This window comes from Rhododendron vialii, chromosome 7a (assembly GCF_030253575.1).
Source record: "Rhododendron vialii isolate Sample 1 chromosome 7a, ASM3025357v1".
NCBI lineage: Eukaryota > Viridiplantae > Streptophyta > Magnoliopsida > Ericales > Ericaceae > Rhododendron > Rhododendron vialii.
The window spans coordinates 34,231,101-34,256,166 of NC_080563.1; the positions used below are offsets into that span (position 1 = coordinate 34,231,101).

At 44.7% G+C, this 25,066-nt stretch overlaps 2 protein-coding genes across 2 annotated transcripts in view; one reads left to right on the plus strand and one right to left on the minus strand.

Moving 5' to 3' along the window:
• Positions 1-25,066, minus strand: part of LOC131334871 (bidirectional sugar transporter SWEET16-like) — an 89,564-nt gene that overhangs the window by 27,410 nt on the left and 37,088 nt on the right. The window lies entirely within an intron of this gene.
• Positions 12,751-14,051, plus strand: LOC131334870 (uncharacterized). Its single transcript, XM_058370166.1, has 2 exons — positions 12,751-13,222; positions 13,314-14,051. Exons 1-2 carry the CDS (start codon positions 12,761-12,763, stop codon positions 13,905-13,907), a joined length of 1,056 nt encoding a protein of 351 aa, XP_058226149.1. The 5' UTR covers positions 12,751-12,760; the 3' UTR covers positions 13,908-14,051.

The window sequence follows — 25,066 nt, forward strand, 5'->3', positions numbered from 1 at the left end:
CCATTTCTTCATCGAATTCTTCAAAATTTGTGATTTTTTTGCCTCCGAATAGAATTCTTATAACCTCTATATCTACATATATACATATTCAAAACAACATTAACATATCTTAAAAACGAGATATAATATTATATATCTAATCCTAGGAAAAGCAATATTACACATGACAGAAATTCACATATAATGTTATATGCTCCGTTGTTTATCACTTATAGAATTGGTCCGCGCAGCGGCCTCTTCGACTTGATTCTGATAATATATGAATATATCTATATGTGCTTTTAAGAGGCCGTTGCACGAACCTATTCAATAAGAGAACATATAATGTTATTAGTTCTTTTCTTTTCTTTTTTTGAGTTTTACAGGACAAAATTTCATATACAACGTTTTATGTTCTCTATGCAAATTGAAATATTTTTTTTATTTCAATGTTATATATATATATATATATATATATATATATATATATATATACACACACACACACACACACACGTACATATGGTCACATATATTCTCATATAACCATATATAATCATGTATGAATATATCCATATGTGTTTTTGAGAGGCCGCTGCTTTGACCAATTCAATAAGAGAATATATAACGTTTAGTTCCTTTGTTTTGGAGTTTTACAGGACAAAATTAGGTACTAATGGCAAATTGTCACATATAACATATATGTCTCAGTAGATAAGATCATCTATAACCAAACCACATCGCTAACCAAGTTTCAAATCACATATTTTCACGTATAAGTCGAAGAGGCTGTTACGTGGACCAATTCAATAAGTAATCGATAATGGAGTATATACTGTTATATATGACAGAAGCTCATATATAATGTTACACGGTACAAAAGGTTATATATAAATGTTATTTGTTCTCTATATTAAATAACATAGAATATTTCTAATCTTGAATGTTATATATAACAATATAACGTTTATATTATTTATCTCTTTCTAACTAAGAATGTTTTTAAAAAAATGACATTAAATAACAACAAAAACACAACCTGCTCCAACCTTATATGTCTAGCCCTAGAAAAAACACACACATAACCTTATATATTTATTCAAAAAACTCCAAATATATCAAAAGCAAGTCGGAGAGGCCACTGCGCGGACCAAATCAATAAGTAATTGATGAAAAGCATAAATATAACCTTATATATTTATTTAAAAAACTTCAGATCTTTAACCCTAGGAAAAGCACACATATAATCTTATGTATTTATTCAAAAACCTCCAAATCTGAAGATAACCGAACACGGGACAAACAAAAGACTGGGTCAATGATGAGCAACCAAGATTGTATAATCTTGGTGCTCTAGTTCCCTAATTTGTAGCATTTTGATTCCCTTAGATATCATTTGTATCTCATTTTGCACGTAAGGGTTTGTTTTGGTTGTCTCAGGTAATACGCGATGCTAAGGCGGTTCTTAACGCCAAGGATCGTAGTCGGAAGTATCCAAGGGTTCGAGGCAGTGAGGCAATGTTCCACCAAGCCCTGTCAGGTGATTAATCTAGGCCAAAGAGGGTGTCGGGTCGCTATCGGGCTGTCGGGGCCAAAGCAGAAAAAAATCTGAAGTTCTGCCTCCTATGAACCGGTACTGGGATTTGGCCAGTACCGGTTCATGCTGTCCAGAGTTGAAGTTTTCCAACTTTTGAAGACCTATGAACCGGTACTGGGAATTGGCCAGTACCGGTTCATACTGCAGATTACAGCCACGTTTTTGCTGCTTTTTCTACTTTCTACTTTTGGAATATCTTCCACTTTTGGTTACTTTTGGGATATTTTCTTGGGATATTTTGTGAGAGAGAGAGACCACCTTGTATAAATAGGGTCTCTCTCTCTCTCTCTCTCTCTCTCTCTCTTAAAGATTATCTTGTCACTTTCCACTTTAAGTCCATTATTTCTCTAGAACTCCATTAATGGTTTTCAAGTTTTTCTAGCTAATGTCTTAAAGAACTCCTCAAGGTATTTGTTGTTTAATGTTTTCTTGTTTATTAATGTTGTAGCCGCGGACTAGATCCTTTATAAAATCAACTTTATTTTCATTTCTATCGGTTTAAATTCATGTCTTATTTCTATGCTTTGGTTTTTGCTTTAAGTATGTGTGAGTAGTCATTTGGCAAGTCTTGGGATAATCTTTCCCGAGGACTTAGGTGGTTATTTGGTTTTCAAATATTAGGGCTTAAAAGCATGATTTATGGAATAGAACTTAACTTGCATTTTTGGTCCAAGCAAAGGGGTGTTAACTACTTGGTGAGGCGTTTGCCAAGCGGTCTTGGAAAGCGGCTCCCCGATGGCTCGTGGCCTCCTATGTGTTCGATAAATTCGTCAAACAAGTTGGTTCGCCTCCGTTTAATCACATCTTTCATTAAACGTAGTCATAAAAGTTAAATTCTCCGGGCGAGAGCACGCGGTCGTGACTCTCGCCTGAGTTATAATCGAGAACCGGTAACCTCCTTTGTCAAGGGTTAGAAGATCCTTAGACTTGCCTCTTTTAAGTTAACTAAGCTTTTTCCTAGTCTTTTGCCCGGGCGATTTTCACCAATTCTAAGCAAAACCAAGTTGGCCGTCTTGAACGCCGCAGTCTACCTTTTAAACCTACAATCCAGACTAGCTATATTGCGAATTCCTTGTGGTACGATCCCGGTCTTGCTGGTTTACTATGCTACCGACGACCTAGCCATACGCTTGGGGTGTTTCTCAACCTTATTGGAATGCGAGGTTCGGAGGCTAAGCATTTTTGGCGCCGTTGCCGGGGATTTCTTTATCTAGCTTATTTGGAGGATCGACAAACCATTGTAAGTACTCCATTTAATTTTTCTTTTATGTGTATTGAACTCAACGTAGTGGATACCTCTAACTGAGCCACCAATTCGACTTGAGGTTTAACGAAGCTAGTCGAGCATCAATTGTCTTTTTACTTTCTATTTATTATTGCTTATATAGCTGTGGTGGTGGCATAACCCCACAGAACTGTTTGAGAACGAGGCGGCGGCATAGCCCTTCTAGTCTGTTTTATTGGTCTGTGCAGGTTGTATGCTCAATATTTATCGTAGCCCCTTATCGAATCGGCTACATCGATCTGCATCTCGTGAGTTATCACTTACATTAAGCCCAATGGCAGATCAACCGGCAGCGCGTACTTTACGCGATTATTTAACGCCTGAAAGAGGTCCACATGTTTCCCCCATAGGCATTCCCACTTGCACTGCCGCTAATGCGTTCGCTTTTAAGCCAGAATACCATCGGGTTATACCAGAGTTTCGGGGGCATGATTTGGAGGATCCCTATGCTCACATTCGGGAATTCGAGACTATCCTTAGCACCTTTGTGACCGGGCCAGGACAGCTAGATCAAGCTCGCTTGAAGTTATTTCCTTTCTCGCTCAAAGACAAGGCTAAGCAATGGTTCCATTCTTTGAAGCCCCGCTCTTTGCTGACATGGGGGGAAGTGCAAGATGTGTTCACCACGAAGTTCTTTCCGGTCAGCCGAACCAAGCTTCTCATGGATCAAATTCAGAATTTCAAGCAAAAAGATGGGGAGGTCTTCTACAAGTATTGGGAGCGTTACAAGGATTTACTTGCCGCTGTCTCACACCACAATTTTCCCATGTATATTGTGATTAACTATTTCTATTTGGGTTGTGATCGGGAGTCTAAGCAGCTTTTGGATACTATAGGGAGCGGTGACTTTATGGGAAAGGACCCCGACGCCACTTGGGAATTCTTGGATGCTTTGGCCGAGAGAGCTCAAACTTGGCAATACATTGATCCGGGTGACCAAGCGATGAGAAATCAAAGACCGGGAGGCTCCGGTAAGTTTTCGGTGAACGAGCATAACGGTCTTGAGACGCGGTTGGATGAGTTATCGTTAAAGTTGGACAAAATGAAGCTAGATTTGGTCCAAGTAAAAGAAGTGAAAGAAGTGAAGGAGGTTCGCCAAGTGGAAGAAGTTTATGTCATTTGTGAGACTACGGGTCATTCGACCGACAACTGTCATACCATCCCCACCCTCCAACATCACTATAATCAACTCCCTGAAGAAGTATGTGCACTGAATCAACGTTGGGATCCATATTCCAATACTTACAATCCGGGGTTGAGGTCTAATCCGGCTTTCCGGTGGGGTAACCAGAATGAGGCCGGCTCGTCAACTTCTCAAGCCCCTCCTCCTCAGAATCAAACTTGGCGCCAACCTCAGTTTCAAGGTCCGCCACGGTTCCCTACGGTTCCATCTCAAGGACCTCCCGGATTCATACCGCCAAACCAGTTCCAAGGGCAAAACCAATTTCAGCATCAGTCAGCACCACCGCCACGACGCTCTTTGGAGGATACTTTGAATGCATTCTGTCAAATGCAAACGACCACCAATGAGCAAACTGCTCAGGCGATGAACGATATAAAGAATCAAGTGGGTAAATTGACAACGGCTATCGGTGTATTGCAACAAGAGAAAGGCAAACTACCTACCCAACCTCAACCAAACCCTCAGGGCCAACATTTTGCACAAAGCTCTTCGGTGATTCTCCCCGAGCAAGCCAAGGCTATTATTTCTTTGAGAAGTGGGAAGGCGGTTGATAATGCTCAAGTGGAGCCGCCGGTCGCACCAATCTTGCTACCTTTTCCTGCACCATTGAAGCCAACAACGTCAAATGGGGAATCTCCCAAGCTAGTTCCTACGGAAGAAGAGAAAGGAAAAGCCAAAGAGAGCGATATTCCGCCCGCTTTCACCGTTCCCGCTCCATATCCTAACCGACTAAAGTCGCCTGCCAAGCCAAATCTGAACAGTGATATCTATGAAGTTCTCAAGAAAGTGACGGTCAACCTTCCTTTGCTCGATGTTATTAAACAGATTCCATCGTACGCCAAATTTTTGAAGGAGTTGTGCACTCACAAACGGCAACTCCAAGTGCAGAAGAAGGTGTTCTTAACTGAACAAGTGAGCTCGCTTTTCCAGTCAACCCTTCCGCCCAAGTATACTGATCCGGGGTGTCCTACGATATCCATCACTATTAGGGGAAAGGTTGTTGAGAAAGCACTTCTAGATTTGGGCGCAAGCGTGAACCTCCTGCCTTTCTCAGTGTATGAACAACTCGGGTTGGGGGAAATGAAGCCGACTCGGGTGACTTTACAATTGGCGGATTGGAGTATTCGAGTTCCCAAAGGGATGGTCGAAGATGTTCTTGTTCAAGTTGACCAGTTCGTGTACCCAGTCGACTTCGTGGTTCTTGATACGTGCCCAGTGCCGGCGGCTCAATCATCCATTCCAATTATTCTTGGCCGGCCGTTTTTAGCAACATCCGATGTTGTAATTCATTGTCGGGATGGCCGACTTAACATGAGTTTTGGCAACATGAAGATGCAAGTCAACATGTTCCATATCGGTAGCCAATTGGGCGATGACGAGGATGTGTGCGGAGTAAGCATGATCGATTCACTTGTTCAAGACCACGTCACTACGTTTATTTGCAAAGATGAGTTGGAGTTGGCACTAACTTCCGCCGAGGCTGATTTTCTTGATGCCCCCGAGGTCGCGTACTTGTGTTCCTTGTTAGATGATGAGGAGATGTGTGGTATAACCCCGTGGGTTCCAAAATTCGAGGAGCTACCTCCACTTGAGAAGCGCGCCGTTCCTTCTAGCGTGGAACCCCCCGAGCTTGAGTTAAAACCACTACCGGATACCCTCAAGTATGCCTATCTTGGCGAAGGCCAAACCTACCCGGTGGTGATCTCCTCCGCTCTCACCGAACTTCAGGAATTTCAATTACTCTCTAAGTTAAGGAAGCATTCAAAGGCTATTGGGTGGTCCATAGCCGATATCAAAGGAATAGATGGATCTCTTTGCTCACATTACATTTACATGGAGGATGATGTTAAGCCTTCTCGCCAACCTCAACGACGATTAAACCCGATTATGAAGGATGTGGTGCGAGCGGAAGTTCTTAAATTGTTGGATGTTGGCATTATTTACCCTATAGCGGATTCCAAGTGGGTAAGCCCGATACAAGTGGTACCCAAGAAGTCTGGGGTGACTGTGGTGAAAAATGACAAGGATGAGCTTATTCCAATGCGGGTTCAGACTGGTTGGCGGGTGTGCATTGATTATCGGAAGCTGAACCCCAGTACAAGAAAGGACCACTTTCCCCTTCCCTTCATCGATCAGATTTTGGAGAGAGTGGCCGGGCACAAGTTTTACTGCTTCTTGGACAGGTACTCCGGTTATAATCAGATTGAGGTGGCCTTGGAAGATCAAGAGAAGACTACTTTCACGTGCCCATTCGGGACCTTTGCGTATCGTCGTATGCCGTTCGGGCTTTGCAACGCCCCCGGTACCTTCTCAAGGTGTATTATGGGCCTTTTCAGCGACATGGTGGAGAAAATTATGGAAGTGTTCATGGACGACTTCTCAGTTTTCGGTGACTCTTTTGAGGCTTGCCTTGCCAACTTGGGGTTAGTGTTAGCACGGTGCGAGGAAAAGAACCTGGTGCTGAATTGGGAAAAATGTCACTTCATGGTGACCGAAGGCATTGTACTCGACCATATTGTTTCTTCGAAAGGCATTGAAGTGGATCGGGCAAAAATTGATTTGATTGGGAATCTTCCGACTCCAAAGTGTTTGAAGGATATCCGATCTTTCTTGGGGCATGCCGGTTTCTATCGGCGTTTTATCAAAGATTTTAGTGCAATTGCTCGGCCTTTATGTCATTTGCTCGCCAAAGATGTGCCGTTCGAGTGGACGCCGGGTTGCGAGGCCGCCTTTGCCAAGTTAAAGTCTAGTCTCACCTCTCCACCTATTGTGCGATCTCCGGATTGGGAATTGCCCTTCGAGCTCATGTGTGACGCCAGTGATTACGCCGTTGGAGCTGTCTTGGGTCAACGGAAGGGGAAAGAGCCGTACGTCATCTACTATGCAAGTAAGACGCTCAATGAGGCTCAAATGAACTATTCGACTACAGAGAAGGAGTTGCTTGCCATAGTCTTTGCGTTGGACAAGTTTCGGTCTTATCTAGTGGGAGCTCCGATCACCGTGTTCACCGATCATTCCGCTCTCAAGTACCTTTTTACGAAGCAGGATGCCAAGGCGAGATTGATTCGGTGGATCTTACTCCTACAAGAGTTTGACCTCACCATTAAGGACAAGAAGGGTGTAGAGAATTTGGTGGCCGATCATTTGTCTCGGCTAGAATTCGAAGATCATACATCGCACATCCCTATCGGTGACTCTTTCCCCGATGAGCAATTATTTTCAATTTCCACGGTTCCATGGTACGCGGATATTGTGAACTACTTGGTTACCGGTCTGATGCCGGCCCATTAGAATTTGCAAGAACAGCGTCGGTTTTTGGCCGAGGTGAAACGGTTCTCTTTTGACGACCCGTATTTGTTTAAGTATTGCGCCGACCAACTTGTCCGCCGTTGTGTGCTCGATTCTGAGCAACAAAGTGTTATCAAGTTTTGCCACACGGAGGCATGTGGCGGCCACTTTTCGTTCAAAAAGACCGCTGCCAAGATTTTGCAGTGCGGTTTCTATTGGCCACAATTGTACAAGGATACGTTTGCGTTCTGCAGGGCGTGTGCACGCTGTCAACTTTTGGGATGTGTGACACAGCGGAACGAAATTCCGCTTACGCCCATCTTGATCATCGAAGTGTTCGATTGTTGGGGAATCGACTTCATGGGACCGTTTCCTACGTCATTTGGTTACCTCTACATTTTGCTTGCCGTTGATTATGTAAGCAAGTGGGTAGAGGCCATTCCCACTCGTACCAATGATGCCCAAGTCGTGGTTGATTTTCTTCGGGAGTACATTTTAGCAAGATTCGGGATGCCGCGGGCTATCATCAGCGACCAGGGGTCTCATTTCTGCAATCGGTCCATTGCCGCTCTAATGAAGAAGTACGCCATCATTCACAAAGTCTCAACGGCTTACCACCCGCAGACGAATGGCCAAGCGGAGTTGGCGAATCGGGAGATCAAGAACATCTTGGAGAAGACGGTTAATCCTACCCGTAAAGATTGGTCAACTCGATTGGTCGATGCTTTGTGGGCTTACCGTACTGCTTACAAGACGATTTTGGGGATGTCACCGTATCGGTTGGTCTACGGGAAAGCGTGCCACTTGCCAGTAGAGCTTGAGCATAAAGCATATTGGGCCATTAAGAAGTTGAATTTCAATATGGCCAAAGCCGGTGCCCGCCGCAAGCTCCAATTGACGGAACTCGAGGAGTTGAGGTACAATGCTTATGACCATTCTAGCGCGTATAAATCTAAACTCAAAGCCAAGCATGATAATAAAATTGTGATTAAAAACTTTGAGCCCGGTCAAAAAGTGTTATTGTATAATTCCCGGTTGCATTTACACCCCGGTAAGTTGCGCTCACGATGGGCCGGACCGTATGTTGTCAAAACTGTGTTCCCTCATGGGGCAATAGAAGTAGAAAGCATGAGTACCGGTTCCTCTTTCAAAGTTAATGGTCAACGGCTTAAGCCTTTCCTTGGTGACTTTGAAGCTGGCGAGCCCGATGAGGTTTTGGCCGATCCCGTTTATACGGACAGCCCGTTGGTTTAGTTTGCGTTATTTTAATTTGCACGGGGAGCGAAAGCGTAACCGTTGAACTTAACTGTTTGTCGGACCCGGCCCCCGGGGAGGGGGTACCCTCCATTGACTTGGGTATATGTAGCTCCGCACGCCGCTACTAAAAAAAGGATCGTGTGCCCAGCTCCGGTTAGTAAGGGCAATTTTAATATCAGTGACATAAGGCTTTCATTAGCTTTTCTGATAGGAGTAATTCATAGTGAACCACTCACGTCTTCCAGATTAGCCCCAACGGGGGCGGTATAGATCTTAAGTTAGGCCTTGATATTCCCGTGCTCCATTACCGCACTTGGCTCTATCTTGTGCCTGCCTAGTTACGATCTTAGGGGACACTGGACTTCATTGTTTGGCGGAGTCCAGCTGTGACTTGGACGCTCCGAGCTCTGATATTAAATTCTGTATGTTTGGACATTTGTAAATATTGCTTTTATGTTTTGTTCTTTATTTATCATGTTTCGAGATACTATCACCAAGAGATTTCACCAACGCATCATTGTATCGGGCTTTAATTAGTCCTTCTTTGACGTAGCTTGCCGTTAACGATCCATGCTCACCAGATATGTCCCTATCGGGGGCAATTTAGGTCTTTGGGTGCGGTTGGCTATTCCCGTGCTTTGGCACTAGGCTCTGTCTGGCATCACTTTGTTTTGATCATAGGGAACGCTGGGCTTAATTGCTTGGCGAGGTCGAGCGGTGAATTTTACTGCGGGCATGATGTAACAACTGTGATGGTCTAGTATAGCCACCCGCGTTTTGCCTACTTGGTGAGACACGGGAAGAAAAGTATGACTCGTAAGATTGCGTGAAAATCGGGTGGTGTTCTTTGCTATTTTTCTTTATTTTTCTGTTTGTTGGCGCCCGGATAACACAAGTCGGGCGATTCTAATGTCATTTGGCTCTTAGTAGGTAGTTCTGGCTTAAGTCTTTTACAGGGTGTACGTGCTACCACACCAGCCTTGGTGGATTGGATCTACCGTCGGAGTGATTGAGGCATTCAGGAGCCCTAAGCATGGGTGCGATTACGTGTCGCGGTTGTTAGTCCAACAAAGCTTTGGCCATGATCCTGTGTGACTAGCTATGGTTCCGTTGGCAGAGCCGAAGGAGTTGGCCTTGGAAGCCGTTCGGATGACGAAAAGAGCCGGTGACGCAAAAGCCTCCAACTTGGTCGAAGTATAAGGGGGTTGACATTCCCCCGTTGGTACGCTCTTTTGTTCCCTTTCTCCTTCTTGTTGTTTTTCGTGCTATGGGGACATAGCATCCTTTAAGTTGGGGGGAGGGATATAGTTACGCTATATATGTTGTTTCTTGGTTTTCATGTTCAGTAAATATTTTTTTTCATTTTTAGGTTGCAATCCTTCCGTTATTACAAATTTTAGTGGATTAAAACAACTTCGCACATGCTTATTGTTCTTAATTGGCAAGAGCTCGGTGTTTGATATTAAGTGACAGTGTACATTTCAACTCATAAGAATGATTAAAGATGAGCAATTAGGTGTTGAGTATGTTTTGAGCAAGTTTTACCCATATCCCGTTCTTGTTTCATCGTAAATTCGTAGCATAGGTAAAATACTCTCTTGTCATACCTAAGTGTGCTTGATATCATTGTTGAATCATTTTGGAATCTATAGCGTACGAAGGAAGTGATTGTAGGGGGATGAAAACAATTGATGCTTCGGATCAACTGGATTGCAACGGCTTATTCGTGCCTCTTCACCGGAACCCTAGCTCGACGTCTGAACCCTAATCTGCAAAATAGACAAGGGGTGAGTGCACCTTTGCCTCTCGTGGCAAAGGCCCTCCGATGCCTTTGTTAGTATCATGTACTAGAAAACTCAACCCTAATTATCAGTTGGAAAGCAATAATAATGCAATGTATTGCGTACCTTTCACATCTAGGTTTACCTCATATTTATAGATTTATGGATGCTTGCTGTCCAAGCATCCTTGTTGCCATAGGATTCCTAACTCGTATAGGAAACCCAGGATATCAAGGAGTCTCGTTTCCTTTATCAGTTTATGGAAAAGAGTCCTTTTAGGATTCTTTTCCATTAAGAGCCGAACATCCCATACTTGTTGGGTATCTTTCTCAGATCCTATATTCTTGGGATCTTTATCCCTTTATGGGACATGACTACTCTGGAATCTTCCAGAGTATTCCTTCTGCTCCTACTCTCGATTGGAGCTCCTTCTTTGTTCGGCTGTCTCATGGCCGAACAGACTACCTGGACCAAGGACTTCACATGTAACTTGGTCCAAATGTAATCAGAATGTCTCTTATCTGCCGAACAGATAGTTTACACCAGTGACTTGTCATGTCATTGGCCTTTATTCAGCCGAACAGATTGCATGGACCAAGGACTTCACATGTAATTGTTCCATATCGCTGTTCTTCATACTGCCCGGCGATAAGTCCAGTCGTATTTACCACGTGTTCCCAAACATCACGTGTTCGGTAACTAAATGTATCTGCTCGGGAATACCTCCCTACAATTGCTCCCCAGCTTCATGTATTTACCACTGTTCGGGGGCAATATATTATGCTTAGAAACAGAATTCTATCTAGACCAAACTCTTTTGATCCCGTGCAGTCATAATTTCAATATCTCATTGATGCCTTTTGGCGCCTCTGTCATTATACCATCTCGAGGTAATGACTCCACGTGGCGCATATCGTACGCTTTTACATTAAATGTGAACTGACGTTTTATCTTAACGACGTCAATACGACGTTAGCTTGATCCCTTTATCCCGTTACTTAAAAGGTAACGGTGTGAGACGAGACGTTTCGTCTCCGTCTCTGGCATCTAAACCCCAGAAAGGGCTCATTTTGGATTTCCCCACCCAAAACTCCTTCTCTCTCTAAGCTTTTTGCTATTGCCGTCGTCTACAAACTCGATTGCATTCCAGGGAATCGTCACCATATTCTTGTAAGATCCTCGTTCTTACTTCATTTCTTCTGTTTAGGTTCTTATCTGAGATCTCTATTCTCGATTTCGTGAGTCGTTTTCTAGGGTTTCAGTTGCACCCTTTTTCAGTCTTTCTTCTTTCCTGAGTATACCCATGGCTGACGATGGTGAGAATCCCTTGAGACCCAGTAAATTTAGGAAATTATGTGAAACCCCTACTGCCATGGCAGCATTTAGGAGGGAATATAACGTTCCAGAGAACGTTGGTCTCGAACTCGCCCCCCTGGGCGCAGATAGAGACGGAGGTTCCTGGGATCGAATGTGTATCCCCATTGTTGCTATCGTCGAAGGCGGAGTTCGATTTCCCCTTCACCCATTACTTCGCCAGATCCTAAACTGGTATCGTCTTACCCCCATGCAAATATCAACAAACGTCTTTAGGTTGATAATGGGTGTAGTAGCTTTGAATAGGATTCTGGGGACCCAGTTAGGAATTTGGGATATTCAGTGGTGGTACAACATTGTACTAAACCCTGAATACAACACCAATTACTTCAAAGTTAGAAGGGCCGACAAGCGTCTCGTGCTAAACCTGCCAGACTCTGCTCGGGATCATGAAATCGATTTCCTTTACGTCACTGGAGCCTTTAAGCCACTAGGAAAGGATGGTCAGGTGGTGGGTCTCCACTGCCCCCATATATGGGGATACCCACGTATGCTTCTTATTTTTCATCTTTGCTATTTGTTTGTTTGCTGCTTTCTCGTAGCTTTCTATTGTGTCTAATTTTTGATTTAACAACTCCGATTGTGCAGCTGAAAACGTCAACAAACGTCCAAGACGAGAGCCTAGTTATGTCCGAACAGAGGACATCAACAAAATCCTTAAATATAAAGGCGAACCTGGTACCCGAACAGCTGGTCGGGGTCGAGACGCTGATATACTGCTGGGATACGATCCTTCGTACAGAGGGGTCATTGACAGAAGACCTGCCCACCCCAGCACTAGTGCCGCGTCTACATCCACTGCTCCCCAACCACACAGTTCAAGGCTTCAAGCTGGTGTCACTCTTGCCGGTCAGTCAGGCGATATTGTTATTCCTGACGGTATACCTCAAACACGTGTGGTACTCAGGAGATCAAGCCGCAGGCAACTCATTGCCGAACAACAACCCGTTCCTCACCAAATTACCAGTCAGTCGTCCTCATCCGGTTATTCTCGATCACCCCCAACCTCAGGTACGATGACGCACCAACCTATTAACCTCAGTTCTTTACTCACTGTCTCCTCTCGGGGACGTGGTGCTACCAATAGGGTAGCATCAACTGGCGCCCCTCCCCCACGTTCACGTCGCAATAGGGGAGGATCTGCGAGATCGTCATCTTCTCCACGGGAAGATAATCCTGTTGAGACTACCAATGCTCATCGGGACAAACGTCCCAGGAGCGAAGAAACTGGGGACGCTCTTAACCAAACCACTTCTGTAGTCCAACAACCCCCTTCTTCGAGTACTCCAGTGCTTCCTGAAAGCTGGACCCCTAATCTCATTAGGGGTGATCGGCCTGTTCACATAGGGGACAGTGCTAGCTCTTCGGAGACAGCACTCGCCCTTGCCCAAGGTCTACTTCTTCCTGTAGACATGCAGAAGGAGTCCGAAGCTACACCTGATCGGCTTGTCTCCACTGGTCTCGTCAGTGGTATCAAGGTAATGTGACTTAATCTTTTCATATAAGTCTTTGTGTGTATTTCATATACCACTTGATATTCCCAATACTTACTGTTCGGTGTTTTGTCAGTTCATTCAAAAGATGGTCACATTGGGCCAAAAGTTTGAAGATGCTGATAATGAGAGGATCACATTGCTGAACAACAATACCAGACTGCTTCGTACGATTACTAGACTTGAAAGGGAAAGAGACAAAGCCAAAGCAGACTTCGTCGAGGCCAAAGACAAGCTTGGAGCTGCTGAGGACAGCCTCAACCATGCTTTGGTTGAGATTGAGCAGACCAAAAAGGCTGCTTTTGAAGATGGTTATCAAAAGGGCTTCGACGCTACAACGGCTAGTTACGTAGAGCAGATGCCGATCATCCAGGATGAAATCTGGGCTGCTTGTTGGGAAGCATGCCTCACAAAGGTAGGTGTTGCAGAAGACTCTCCCCTATGGGTTGAGAACGATCTACCGAGCCGCCGAGTTACAGCTCCAACTGATGATGTCGATCAACAGATTGACGATTTTGAAGATGTTGATGAAGAAATACAGGTTGAATCTCAAAATGATGTTGAGCAGTCATCTGTTCGGGAAGTAACCACTGAAACTGTTGTCCCAGAAGAGACTGCAACTGCTGCTGGTAATCCTGACGTCCAACCAGAAATTCAGAACCTAGATTGATAAATAAGTATTTTGTGTTTCTCTAACAATATGGCTGGTCCTGCGTGACCACGGTAATTTAACCCTGCGTGGTACCAGTACTTTCTTTTGGTAATACTCTGGATAATATAGGTATTCGGCCCTTTGTGGCACTTGCTCGGCTCTCCTCTGTTTGTTGCATCTGTTCGGATGCACTGTTTTAATCTCAAGTATTTCGTACTGTTGATTGTCTTATGTTATGCAAGTTTCACATACTTTAAGAGCCAGAACAAACATACAATTTGTTCCTTAAGTCTCACGTACTTAAGAGCAAACATATAATTTGCAACAGAACATACAAGTGTTTTTCGTACTTTGTAATTCTTTCTAAGTTTCACGTACTTAGTTATTTTTAAGTTTCTCGTAAATAGATGTTTTAAAAGTCTTTCAAGTGTTGTCATACAAACACTTGATCATAAAGGTTTTCCTTAAATTTCACGTACTTAGGAACATAAGTTTCACGTACTTAAACTAAATGTGGCTTACATTTAAGTCAAGCCAATATAGTTTCTCAAGTATCACGTACTTAAAATACCATATAAGTATCTCGTACTTTGAACGTCCATATAAGTATTTCGTACTTGCTAAGTATCACGTACTTAAGAAAATACATACAAGTGTTTTCATACTTGCGTTCAAATGTATACCCAAGTTTCACATACTTGAAATTCTATACAAGTATTTCGTACTTGTATTCGTTAAGTGTCACGTACTTAAAAATGTATAAAACTTTTAAGTTTCACATACTCAAAAGGTATACCCTGCTCCCCAATACGAATAAGGAGAACCAAACTCGTAGTTCGTATTTAAATACCACAACAGTTATTCGAAAGAAGTGATTTTATTCATAATCTGTAAAACGCAAGAGGGCGTTACTCGTACCCTTTGCAAAAATAATCAAAACTAGAACAAAGGAATTATATTCGTAATTCCCACACAATCACGTAGTGTAAATCCAAAACAGTTTTTAATACTTCTAAACAAAGAACTTTCTCAAATTATGAACATTCCAAGGCCTCGGAATTGGATCACCATCCAGATCTGCCAATCTATAGGCTCCTATGCCCACAATCTCAGTTACTCTATACGGGCCTTCCCAGTTGGCCCCCAGTTTGCCTTCATTTGCCACCTTGGTGTTGCCGAGCACTTTTCGTAGCACAAGGTCCCCAACACCAAATTCTCTAGGATGAACATGTTTGTTGTAGCTTTTCATCAGCTGTTCTTGGTAAGAAGCAAGATGTTCCAAGGCCTTTTCTCTCTTCTCCTCGGCAAGATCAAGCTCGATTTCAAGGGCCCTGTCATTGCCTCCACTTTCAACCAAAGCTGTCCTGTTGGTCGGCAGACCCACTTCCAGAGGTATGACAGCCTCTGTTCCAAATGCCAACGAATAGGGGGTCTCTCCCATAGACCTCCTAGGCGTTGTTCGGTGAGCCCACCAAACTAACGGTAACTCATCAGGCCATTTTCCCTTTGCCCTGTCCAGCCTCTTCTTTATCCCATCTAGGATAGTTTTATTGGATGCCTCTGCTTGCCCATTACTCTGAGGGTAGGCCGGAGTGGAGTAATAATTTCGTATTCCATACTGGGCACAAAAAGCCTTGAATTTCTTCTGAAATTGAGATCCATTGTCTGTAATCAATGAATAAGGGACCCCAAAGCGAGTGGTGATGCTTTTCCACACGAACCTTTCTATCATAGGTTCAGTGATTTTGGCCAATGGTTCTGCCTCAATCCACTTCGTAAAATAATCAGTTGCTACAAGCAGGAATTTTCGATTTCCAGTTGCTTTATGCAATGGGCCCACGATATCCATTCCCCATTGGGCAAAAGGCCAGGGACTCATCAAAGGCACCAGATCCTCGGCAGGTGTTCGAATCATTGGTGAGAATTTTTGGCACTTCTCACAAATCTTTACATAAACCTTTGCATCTTCTTGCATGTGTGGCCACCAGTAGCCTTGAGTAATTGCTCGGTGGGCAATGGATCTCCCTCCAGCATGGCTCCCACATGTTCCCTCGTGGATCTCATGAAGGAACTTCTGTACCATCTCAGGATGTACGCATAGTAAATAGGGACCTGTTAAGGATTTCCTATACAACTTACCCTCTGGGGACAGCCAAAACCTAGCAGATTTGACTCTTATCTTGTGGGCCTCCTTTTTATCAGAAGGGAGTATCTCGTCTCGTAAGAACTCCATTATTGGGTCCATCCAACTTGGTCCTTGGTTCACGTCCAAGACCAAGTCTACACTCCTCCCAATGCTCGGCTCATTTAGGTATTCTACTGCCACCCTTCTTTTGAACTCTGTTGGTACTGCTGCAGCCAACCAAGCTAAAGAATCTGCATGAGCATTCTGTCCAGAACTTATTTGCTCAATATATACCCTCTCGAAGGTATCAAGCAAGTCTTTTGCTGCCTACACGTAGGCTACCATCTTTTCATTCCGAGTCTCGTACTCGCCGGACAGTTGATTCACAACAAGCTGGGAATCACAATACACCCTGACCCGTTCTGCTTTAAGGGTCTTCGCACTTCTCAATCCTGCCAAGAGTGCTTCATATTCAGCCACATTATTCGATGCACTGAATCCAAGCCGAACAGAGAGTTCAATCAGAACTCCTTGAGGAGGAAAGAGGACAACTCCAATTCCAGAACCAGTATTACACGCTGATCCATCAACGAATAACTTCCATTCTTTGGGATCCTGTTCGGCTACGGGTTGATCCTTCAAGGATGATGTCTTAGCTGCCTGTTCCTTTCTCGTAGGAGGCAAAGGAGCAACAGTGGGGGAAAACTCTGCCACAAAATCAGCCAACACCTGGCCTTTAATTGTTGTGCGTGGCTGATACTCGAGATCATACTGACTTAACTCCACGGACCACGCCGAGATCCTTCCCGAGAAATCTGCCTTTCGAAGCAGTGATTTTAATGGATACTCAGTATAAACCACAACCTTATGGTTTTGGAAGTAGTGTGGCAATTTCCTGGTTGCTGTCCTAAGTGCCAGGACAAGTTTTTCTAAAGGCAGATATCTCGTCTCTGCATCCAACAATGTCTTGCTAACATAATAAATGGGGATTTGCTCGATCCCCAAATCCCTCAACAAGACTGCACTTACTGCGTGCTCGGAAACAGCTAAGTACAGAATTAAAGACTCACCTGGCTGTGGAGTTGACAACAGTGGGGGTTCGGCCAGGTATTTCTTCAGATCCTGGAAAGCTTGCTCACATTCTGCTCCCCATTCAAATCCCTCCCTCTTTTTCAGTAGCTGAAAAAAGGGTCTGCATTTGTCACTTGACCTACTGATGAATCTGTTTAGTGCTGCTGCCATCCCAGTCAGCCTTTGGACTTCCTTGGTAGTTTTGGGACTCTGTAATCTCTGCAAAGCATCGATCTGCTCGGGATTTGCCTCTATCCCCCTCATAGTTACCAAATGGCCCAGGAACTTTCCTGAACCAACTCCAAACGCACACTTCGAGGCGTTGAGCTTCAACTTGTATTTCCTCAAAATTTCAAAGACTTCTTTTAAATCAATAATATGCCCTCCTTTTTCTCGACTTTTTACCACCATATCATCTATGTAGACTTCCAAAGTCTTCCCGATGAGGTTCCTGAACATAATGGTTGCAAGTCTCTGGTATGTAGCCCCAGCATTCCTCAGCCCAAACGGCATGACACTGTAACAGTATAACCCTCGTGGTGTGATGAACGAAGTCTTCTCTTGATCAGGTTCAAACATAGCAATCTGATGATATCCTCGATATGCATCGAGAAAACTCATTCGCTCGTAACCAGAGGTTGCATCAACCAATTGGTCAATCCTGGGCAAAGGAAAACTGTCCTTAGGACACGCTTTGTTCAGGTCTGTGAAGTCCACACAGACACGCCACTTCCCATTCTTCTTCTTTACCACAACAGTGTTGGATAACCACTCTGGGTAATAGACTTCACGTATTGCCTTGGCCTCCAGTAAACGATCGACCTCCTCAATCACTGCATCTACATGCTGTACGGCTGCCCTTCGTTTTTTTCTGAATGATCGGCTTGTGTTGAGGGTCAATGTTTAAATGGTGACAGATCACATCTGCATCCACTCCGGGCATTTCCTCTGGCACCCATGCAAAAACATCAATATACTCCTTTAGAAATCTTATCGACTCAGCCTTTTCGTTTGCTGGCAGTGATTCCCCAATCAAAAAATATCTTTCAGGATCAATCTCGTTGATCTGAATCTTCTCCAGGCCCTCAACCACTTTTTCAGCCGGGCTTCTTCCAACATCCTCGATGGTTGGTTGATCTGGTACTTCTAATGTGTGAACATGGTGGACCTTCGGGGCTGTTTTGATGATGGAAATCAAGCATTGCTGTGCCACCTTCTGGTTTCCTTTAAGGACTTCAATCCCATTGATCCTGGGAATTTCACCATCTGATGATAAGTTGAGGAGACTGCTCTCATCTTGTGCAACCATGTCCTCCCTATAATTGCGTTATAGGAAGAAGGGACATCGACCACTAAAAAGTCCGTTCTCAACACTACTGATCCGGCCCGAACAGGTAACGTCACCTTTCCAAGGGGCCAGACTGCTCCAGCACCGAACCCAATAAGAGGCGTTGTAGACTGTTCTAAGTCTGATTGGGCCAGCCCCATCTTTTTGAATGCATCATAGTACAATACCTCTGTACAACTCCCCGAGTCCACTAGAATTCTTTCGATGTCGTATTCCCCAACTCGTAGGGTTACGACCAATGCATCATTGTGGGGTATTTGGACCTCCGCCAAATCATTATCACTGAATGCCATGCTCTCTTTGCATACATCAGTCTCTCGCCCCCTCTTGTTTCCCAACCGCATCACGTGCTGGTCATGCTTAACTTGCCTTTGAAATAGCCTAACCTCACTTCTCGTGTAAGGTGTGGCCAATCCATGTATCATATGGATGACGCCTTTAGGGTTTTGTTCGTAACCCACCTCCATAGCCTTCCCTTTCTCTTTAGGGTCCTCCTGGATAAATTCCTTGAGATAGCCCCGAGAGACCAAATCGTCAAGGTGCCTCTTGTATGTCTCACAGTCCTCAGTCATATGGCCCCAATCCTTATGATAACTGTAGTGCTGATTCGTAGCACGTTTTGCATCTTTGTCTCCTCCTAGACTCGGGGGCTACTTGAAATATGGCTGATTCTTTATTCGATAAAGAATCCTGTATATTGGTTCCTTCCAAACCGTAGTGATAGAAAAGAAAGCTTTTGGGTCAGGAGCTTACTTATCTTTGTACGGATCTTTCTTAGCCTGCCCATATTCCCTTCTCTCTCTATAAGTCTTGGGCTCTGGCTTATCCACTTTTTTGGCAGGTGCCTTTGGCTGTTCGGCAACTGTCCTGCCATCCTCACGGAGAATGTCATCCTCCATTCTGGCATGTTGCTCTATTCGTTCCATCAATTTAGCCAATGTGGCTACTGGATGTTTATTCAATGATCGGCGCAGCTCTCCCCGAATAGGCAAACCAGTCTTGAAGGTAGCAATCGCATACTCCTCACTGCAACTTTCAATCTCGTTGAAAGTTTCCCAGTACTTCTTTGCATAATCTCTGATTTGCTCGTTCTCCTCCTGTTTCATGGTGGAAAGACTCTCAAATGTCTTCGGGGCCTTTCTGCTCGTCAAGAACCGAGCAGTGAATTCCTCGGCCAACTGCCTCCATCCTCGTATGGATCGTGGGGCCAGTTTATGAAACCAGGATAAAGCCACTTTGCCAAGACTGGAGGGAAACATCTTGCACAAGATGGAATCATCCCCTTCATGCATAAACATGGCCTGTTGATAATGTTGTATGTGAGCTACGGGATCCGTATTTGTCTCGTAAAGTACGAATGCACCGTGCTTCACTCTGCTCGGCTGTAGACACCCCAATCTGGGCTTCCAGATTAGTTTACTTACGGTTTTTGATTCCCCAATGATGAAATGGATCAAGAACACCCTGGGAATGATAACGTGTTTGAGCTTTGAGTGTTTGTAAAACCCTTGAACCTGACCTAGCCTAAGCCACTTCAAAAACCAAAAACCCTACTGGCACATGTTGGTTTTGCTCGCACGCGCCAGTCTGCGATCCGCGTGCTGGTTAAAGTTGCAGCCGACCTTGTACTTTCCACTTCTGGAAGGTTTCTGGAAGCTTTCCACTTCTGGAAGGTTTCTAGAAGCTTTCCATTTATGGAAGGCTTCCATTAATGGAATAGTTTCTATTAATGGAATGCTTTCCATTAATAGAAGATTTCCATTAATGGAATGGTTTCCTTTAATAGAATAGTTTCCATTAATGGAGGGTTTCCATTAATGGAAGGGTCTTGCCCTATAAATACCCCCCCATATCCTTCCATTTGAAGGGTTAGAAAATTCACTCCTTGGGTTAGAAAGGTTACAAAATCTTACACCCATTTTTCACACCACTTTCAACATCAAAGCTCAAACACTTTTCAAACCTCAAAAACCAAAGGTATAGCATACCTACTGTCTTTCTGTTCTGATCCCTGAGGGGGGCTGGCAGGGCCAAGGCTGGTAATCAATACCAGTCCTGGTCCTAAAGCTGGCAAGGTTTCAAAAACCGTCGAGGTAGGAACCAACGCGCGATGGTCTCACTCTCACGCGCGACTGTCTCAGTCCAGCGCGCGATGGACCGCGTGGGGATTGGTGTCCTACTGTTTCATGCTTTATTTTGTATATAGATCACTGTTAAGCATGATAATAACCTGTTTACTGCTTTCCTTAGTATAAACTACTAGTTTGTAGTTAGTTTGTGTTTCTGCTGTTTTGGAGTACTCCTGGGATCTTTCTGGATATGTACCAAAACCCAGAAACGTGAAAACCAAACACTGGTTAAAAGGCTGAAACCATCGCGCAACAGACTGAAACCATCGCGCAACAGTTTGAAACCATCGCGCAACAATCTGAAACCATCGCGCGACAGAGTGCCTCTGACCAGTGAGTGGCCTTGCACGGGTAGCTTAGTTTTAGGTCATTATTTTGTCCCTACACTGTTTATGGGATGTTTTATTAATTTGTAGAGCTTTACAACCTTTAAACTGTATATTATGCTGCTATAAACTGCGTGGTTTGTCCTAGGTGTGCACTGGTCCTTCCAGAGCCCAGATGGTTTGAGAATAAGAGCTGTGGGTTTGAGCTTACCGGCGCGCGCTTGTCTTGGAATTGTGTGCGCAGGAGTAAGCAGCATGCAGTGACTTGCTCAGTGCATGCTGGTTTCTTCCTATGCACGTCACTCCAAAACAGGGGCCTCCCAGTTTGTTTAAACTCCCACAGCAGTCTGTTCTCATCCTATACTAACTGCTCATCCATGCTATCATTCACATCTTGCAAACTGTTACAGTTTTAATCCCCTTAAACTGTTCCCCCGCCCTAAATGGCTAAAAATTGATTAATCAAACAGAATCGCAAACAAACATCTTTCGCAAATGCCTAAGTAGAGACCGATCTCCGGATTGGGCGAGAGGGGTGCCATAAAACCCTTCCCCTCTCGTAACCTGGCTCCCGAACCCAGATATGGTTATGACGGACTGGTTCCTTAACTTTTTCAAAATAAACAGCGCGGCAAGTGCTTCGAAATACGGTTCCTTGGGTGTCGGACCTTCAAACCCGAGTGGCGACTCTGTATTTTGCGAGCGCTTGCTTCTCCGCTCGCGCTCCCTCGATCTGGGCCCCTCGGGTCTCGGAATCCGGAAATTCCGAAGGGCACGCTGCCCACAGTGGCGACTCCGCTGGGGATAGAATCAATATTGGTCTATACTCAGATTTTAATACGCTTGAGAACAATCCCACAAAAGTCTGTCAAAATAGTGAGCTTCGCGCTGCTAAAGAAAGGATTGGTGATTTAACAGGACCTCGTGTCCGGCCATCTTGACTGGGGCTTTTCCGATTGTTCTCTCGTGTAGTTTCTTCTAAGTATTGATCAATAAAGAGAGCCAAATTTGAAAAGGCATTTGCGAATTTGCGATTCTGTTCCATTAATCAATTTTTAGCATTCTCATTTGCATCGATGTGGGATAAGCCGCGTTGGATCGTTTTGGCAATCCGGCACGGTTTACCGGAGCCCGGGGACCCCGAATGACCAACAACCTTCGACGATGATGAGTCATTCTACCGTTTGACTGTTGCTCAGCGATTACGCGGGCAGTGGGAGGTATATCTTGGCTCTAGTCCGAGGAACCCGTTACAAGCCAAAACCAGCCTTTGCATATACAAAGCATTAGAACTCTCCAAACTAGGACAGGTACCTATAGGGTAAGATTACTTGCATCTAACCCCCATATACTGTCTACGTGTTACTGCTTTCCCTATTGCATGTACTGTACATCCATAGGAGCATGCTTAAGGTTGTTTTGTCTTTCGAGTTTGTCTTACGCTGTCTAAAGACGTTGTTGGACCCGATGAGGAGTCGATCATTCTGTTGAATGTTCGTTATCAATCGCAAAGTCCTTAGTTCAATGAGACTTTGAGAAATCAAAATTTACTACATCCTTGACTCATGCCCGATTGAGGATTCAACCGAAAATATGGAGCAATAAAAGTAGTGATGCCATGTCACTGACGCCACCCAGGTTGAAGTGCGAAGTCACTATACACCGCCGTGTTCAAGGTTAAGGTGCCATGTCATCACTACCGAGTTGTTCCAAGTTCGAAGTTGAATCTTCAAAAGGGACTAGCCAAAGATTTAGTCTATTTTGACTTCTTTTAGGATCTGTCGATCTACTCAAGGACACATCGCCGAAAAGAATTCTGAGGATTCCAGCAACGTCTGAAACTCGTGAGGCAAACTCGTCTCTGGAACTGTACATACATACATTCTGTTTTGCGTAGGAACATGTTTAGGGCGGCTTTTAGGTTGTCTCTCTCTTTCGATTCTGTCTTATGCTTATTAGGACGCTGCTAGACCCGATGAAGAGTCGTGCATCTCGATGGTGCACGTTGTTAATTTTTTTTCAAAGTCCTTAGATCAGCGAGACTTTGAGAAATCAAACCTTATTAAGTCCTTGGCTCATGCCCGATTAAGGATTCGACCGACAATAAGGAACCACAAAGTATTGATGTCGTGACATAAATATCATTCAGGTTACAAGTGCTTTGTCACTTACAACCACCCCGGCTAAAGCACAGCGTTGCTCACGCCACCCCGGTTAAGGTGTCACGCCGTCAATATCGAGTTGTTTCTAATTCAAAGTCGAATCTTCAAATGGGACTAGTCGAAGACTTAGTCTGTTTTGACATCTCTTAGGATCAGTTTGATCTATTCAAAGGATACACCCTCAAAAAGAATTCCGAGGATTCTGGCTGCATCCGAACATCATGAGACAGACTTGTCTCTAGTTCTAGAGTCTAGGGTTGACACCGACAACGACGTGTACATTGCATTTTGCTGTAGGAACACCACTGAGCTTTTGTCTTACTTTGCTGTCCAACGCTTAAGGTCATTGCACCGAACAAGAGAGTACCGAAAGGAAGAGCCAAACCTACTTGGGAACATTTGCATCAGAATCCGGTTCAAAGACTTGTTAGGCTAGATTCCCAATCAGTCACAATGGAGGCTTCTCCAGGATCACTGTTGGCTGCCCTACAGTCGGGTTCGCCATCGATTTTGCGAAAAGCCACACTGCCGGCTTCCCCATCTTCAGCTTCTTCATCAAGCTCCATTGAAAAACCTGCGATGACAGATCAACCGCTCACTCTGGAAACCATGCTCATGAACCTCCAGAACAGTATCACTGCTATGCAACAGAGGGCTACTCAGACAGATGCTAACATCACTCGCCTAAATGACCTTATCAACACTCGTCTTCCACCAGTGGCTGAAGAGGAAGGCGAGGACGATGAGGATGTTCATGCGGAACCCGTCTTTGTTGAGGATCCAAACCGTGAAGGCCGGCTTATCATTCAACCCACTTCTAGAGAGGCTCGTGTGCTTGCTCCAAATCCCGTTGTTGTTAGGCCTGTTCAAGACCCTGACATAGCTGCTCTTATGGCCAAGATGGTTAAGTTGGAAGAAGTCATTTCAAAATCTGAGAAGATCAGCGCAGGAGGAATTGACCTGGATCGTCTCTGCCTGTACCCTAATGCTAGGCTTCCTGACAAATTCAAGATGCCTGACTTGGTTAAGTTCGACGGGAGCGGCGATCCCAAGACTCATCTCTTTGGCTACCATGCCGCCATGAAGCTGCTGGGTGTGGAGAGTGAGGCCATGTCTCAGCTTTTCCCACAGACTCTCTCTGGGCCTGCCTTCCATTGGTTTCTGTTGCTCGACATCTCCAAAAGAAGAACTTGGGAAGACATAGGGGCTGCCTTTGTCTCGCAGTACAATTATAACTCTCAGCTCAAGATGACTACTCGTGAGTTGGAGTCCACCAAAATGGAAGCAAATGAGTCCTTTGCGGATTTTGTTAAGAGGTGGAGAGCCAAAGCCGCATTGATGACTGATCGCCCAAGCGAGAGGGATCAACTTCGCATCATCTCCCGCAATCTTCAGCCTAACTTCGCCAAGCACCTTGTGTTGGTTCAAGCATCTGCAAACTTTAAGACTTTCTTCGAATCTGGCCTAGCCATTGAGGATGCACTGCAGAGTGGAATTCTGCCTAGGGGAGACTCCTCCTCACAGGAAGCAAAGTTGCGGCCCTATTCTGGAAATAGTAGCACGTTGTTTGGTAACAACAACTACTCTGACATAGCTACAAGTGGGAGTGATCCTCCGGCTTTCAACTCCAATCGCGCTGCCGATGTCAATCAGGTTCAAAACGCCCAAAGCCACCGGGCTCGAACCCAGCCTCGGAATTTCTCTGTCTTCGAGGCATCTCTGTCCGCAGTGATGGAAAAACTCGTCAAGTCTGGGCATCTCAAACCCTTGACCCCAACTTCCCCGCCAAAAGTCCTACCTTCTGGTTACAAACCTCACCTCTTCTGTGCCTTCCACCAAATGCCTGGCCATCCCACTGACGCATGCTATCGTCTTCGACATGAGATTCAAGATCTCATTGACAATGGCACGGTTCAAGTTCCACCAAAGCCTAACGTCATTTCCAACTCCTTGCCTCAACACAACTCTGACCGTCTGGTTGGTCAGATATCTACCACCTCTACTCAAATCAACCCG

What these genes read in the sequence shown, in the direction of transcription:
- LOC131334870 (XM_058370166.1), top strand. Translation starts at nt 12,761, where the DNA reads ATGACGCACCAACCTATTAACCTCAGTTCTTTACTCACTGTCTCCTCT. An exon ending in GTCTCGTCAGTGGTATCAAG is followed by an intron (nt 13,223 to 13,313) that starts GTAATGTGACTT and finishes GTGTTTTGTCAG; the next exon opens with TTCATTCAAAAGATGGTCAC.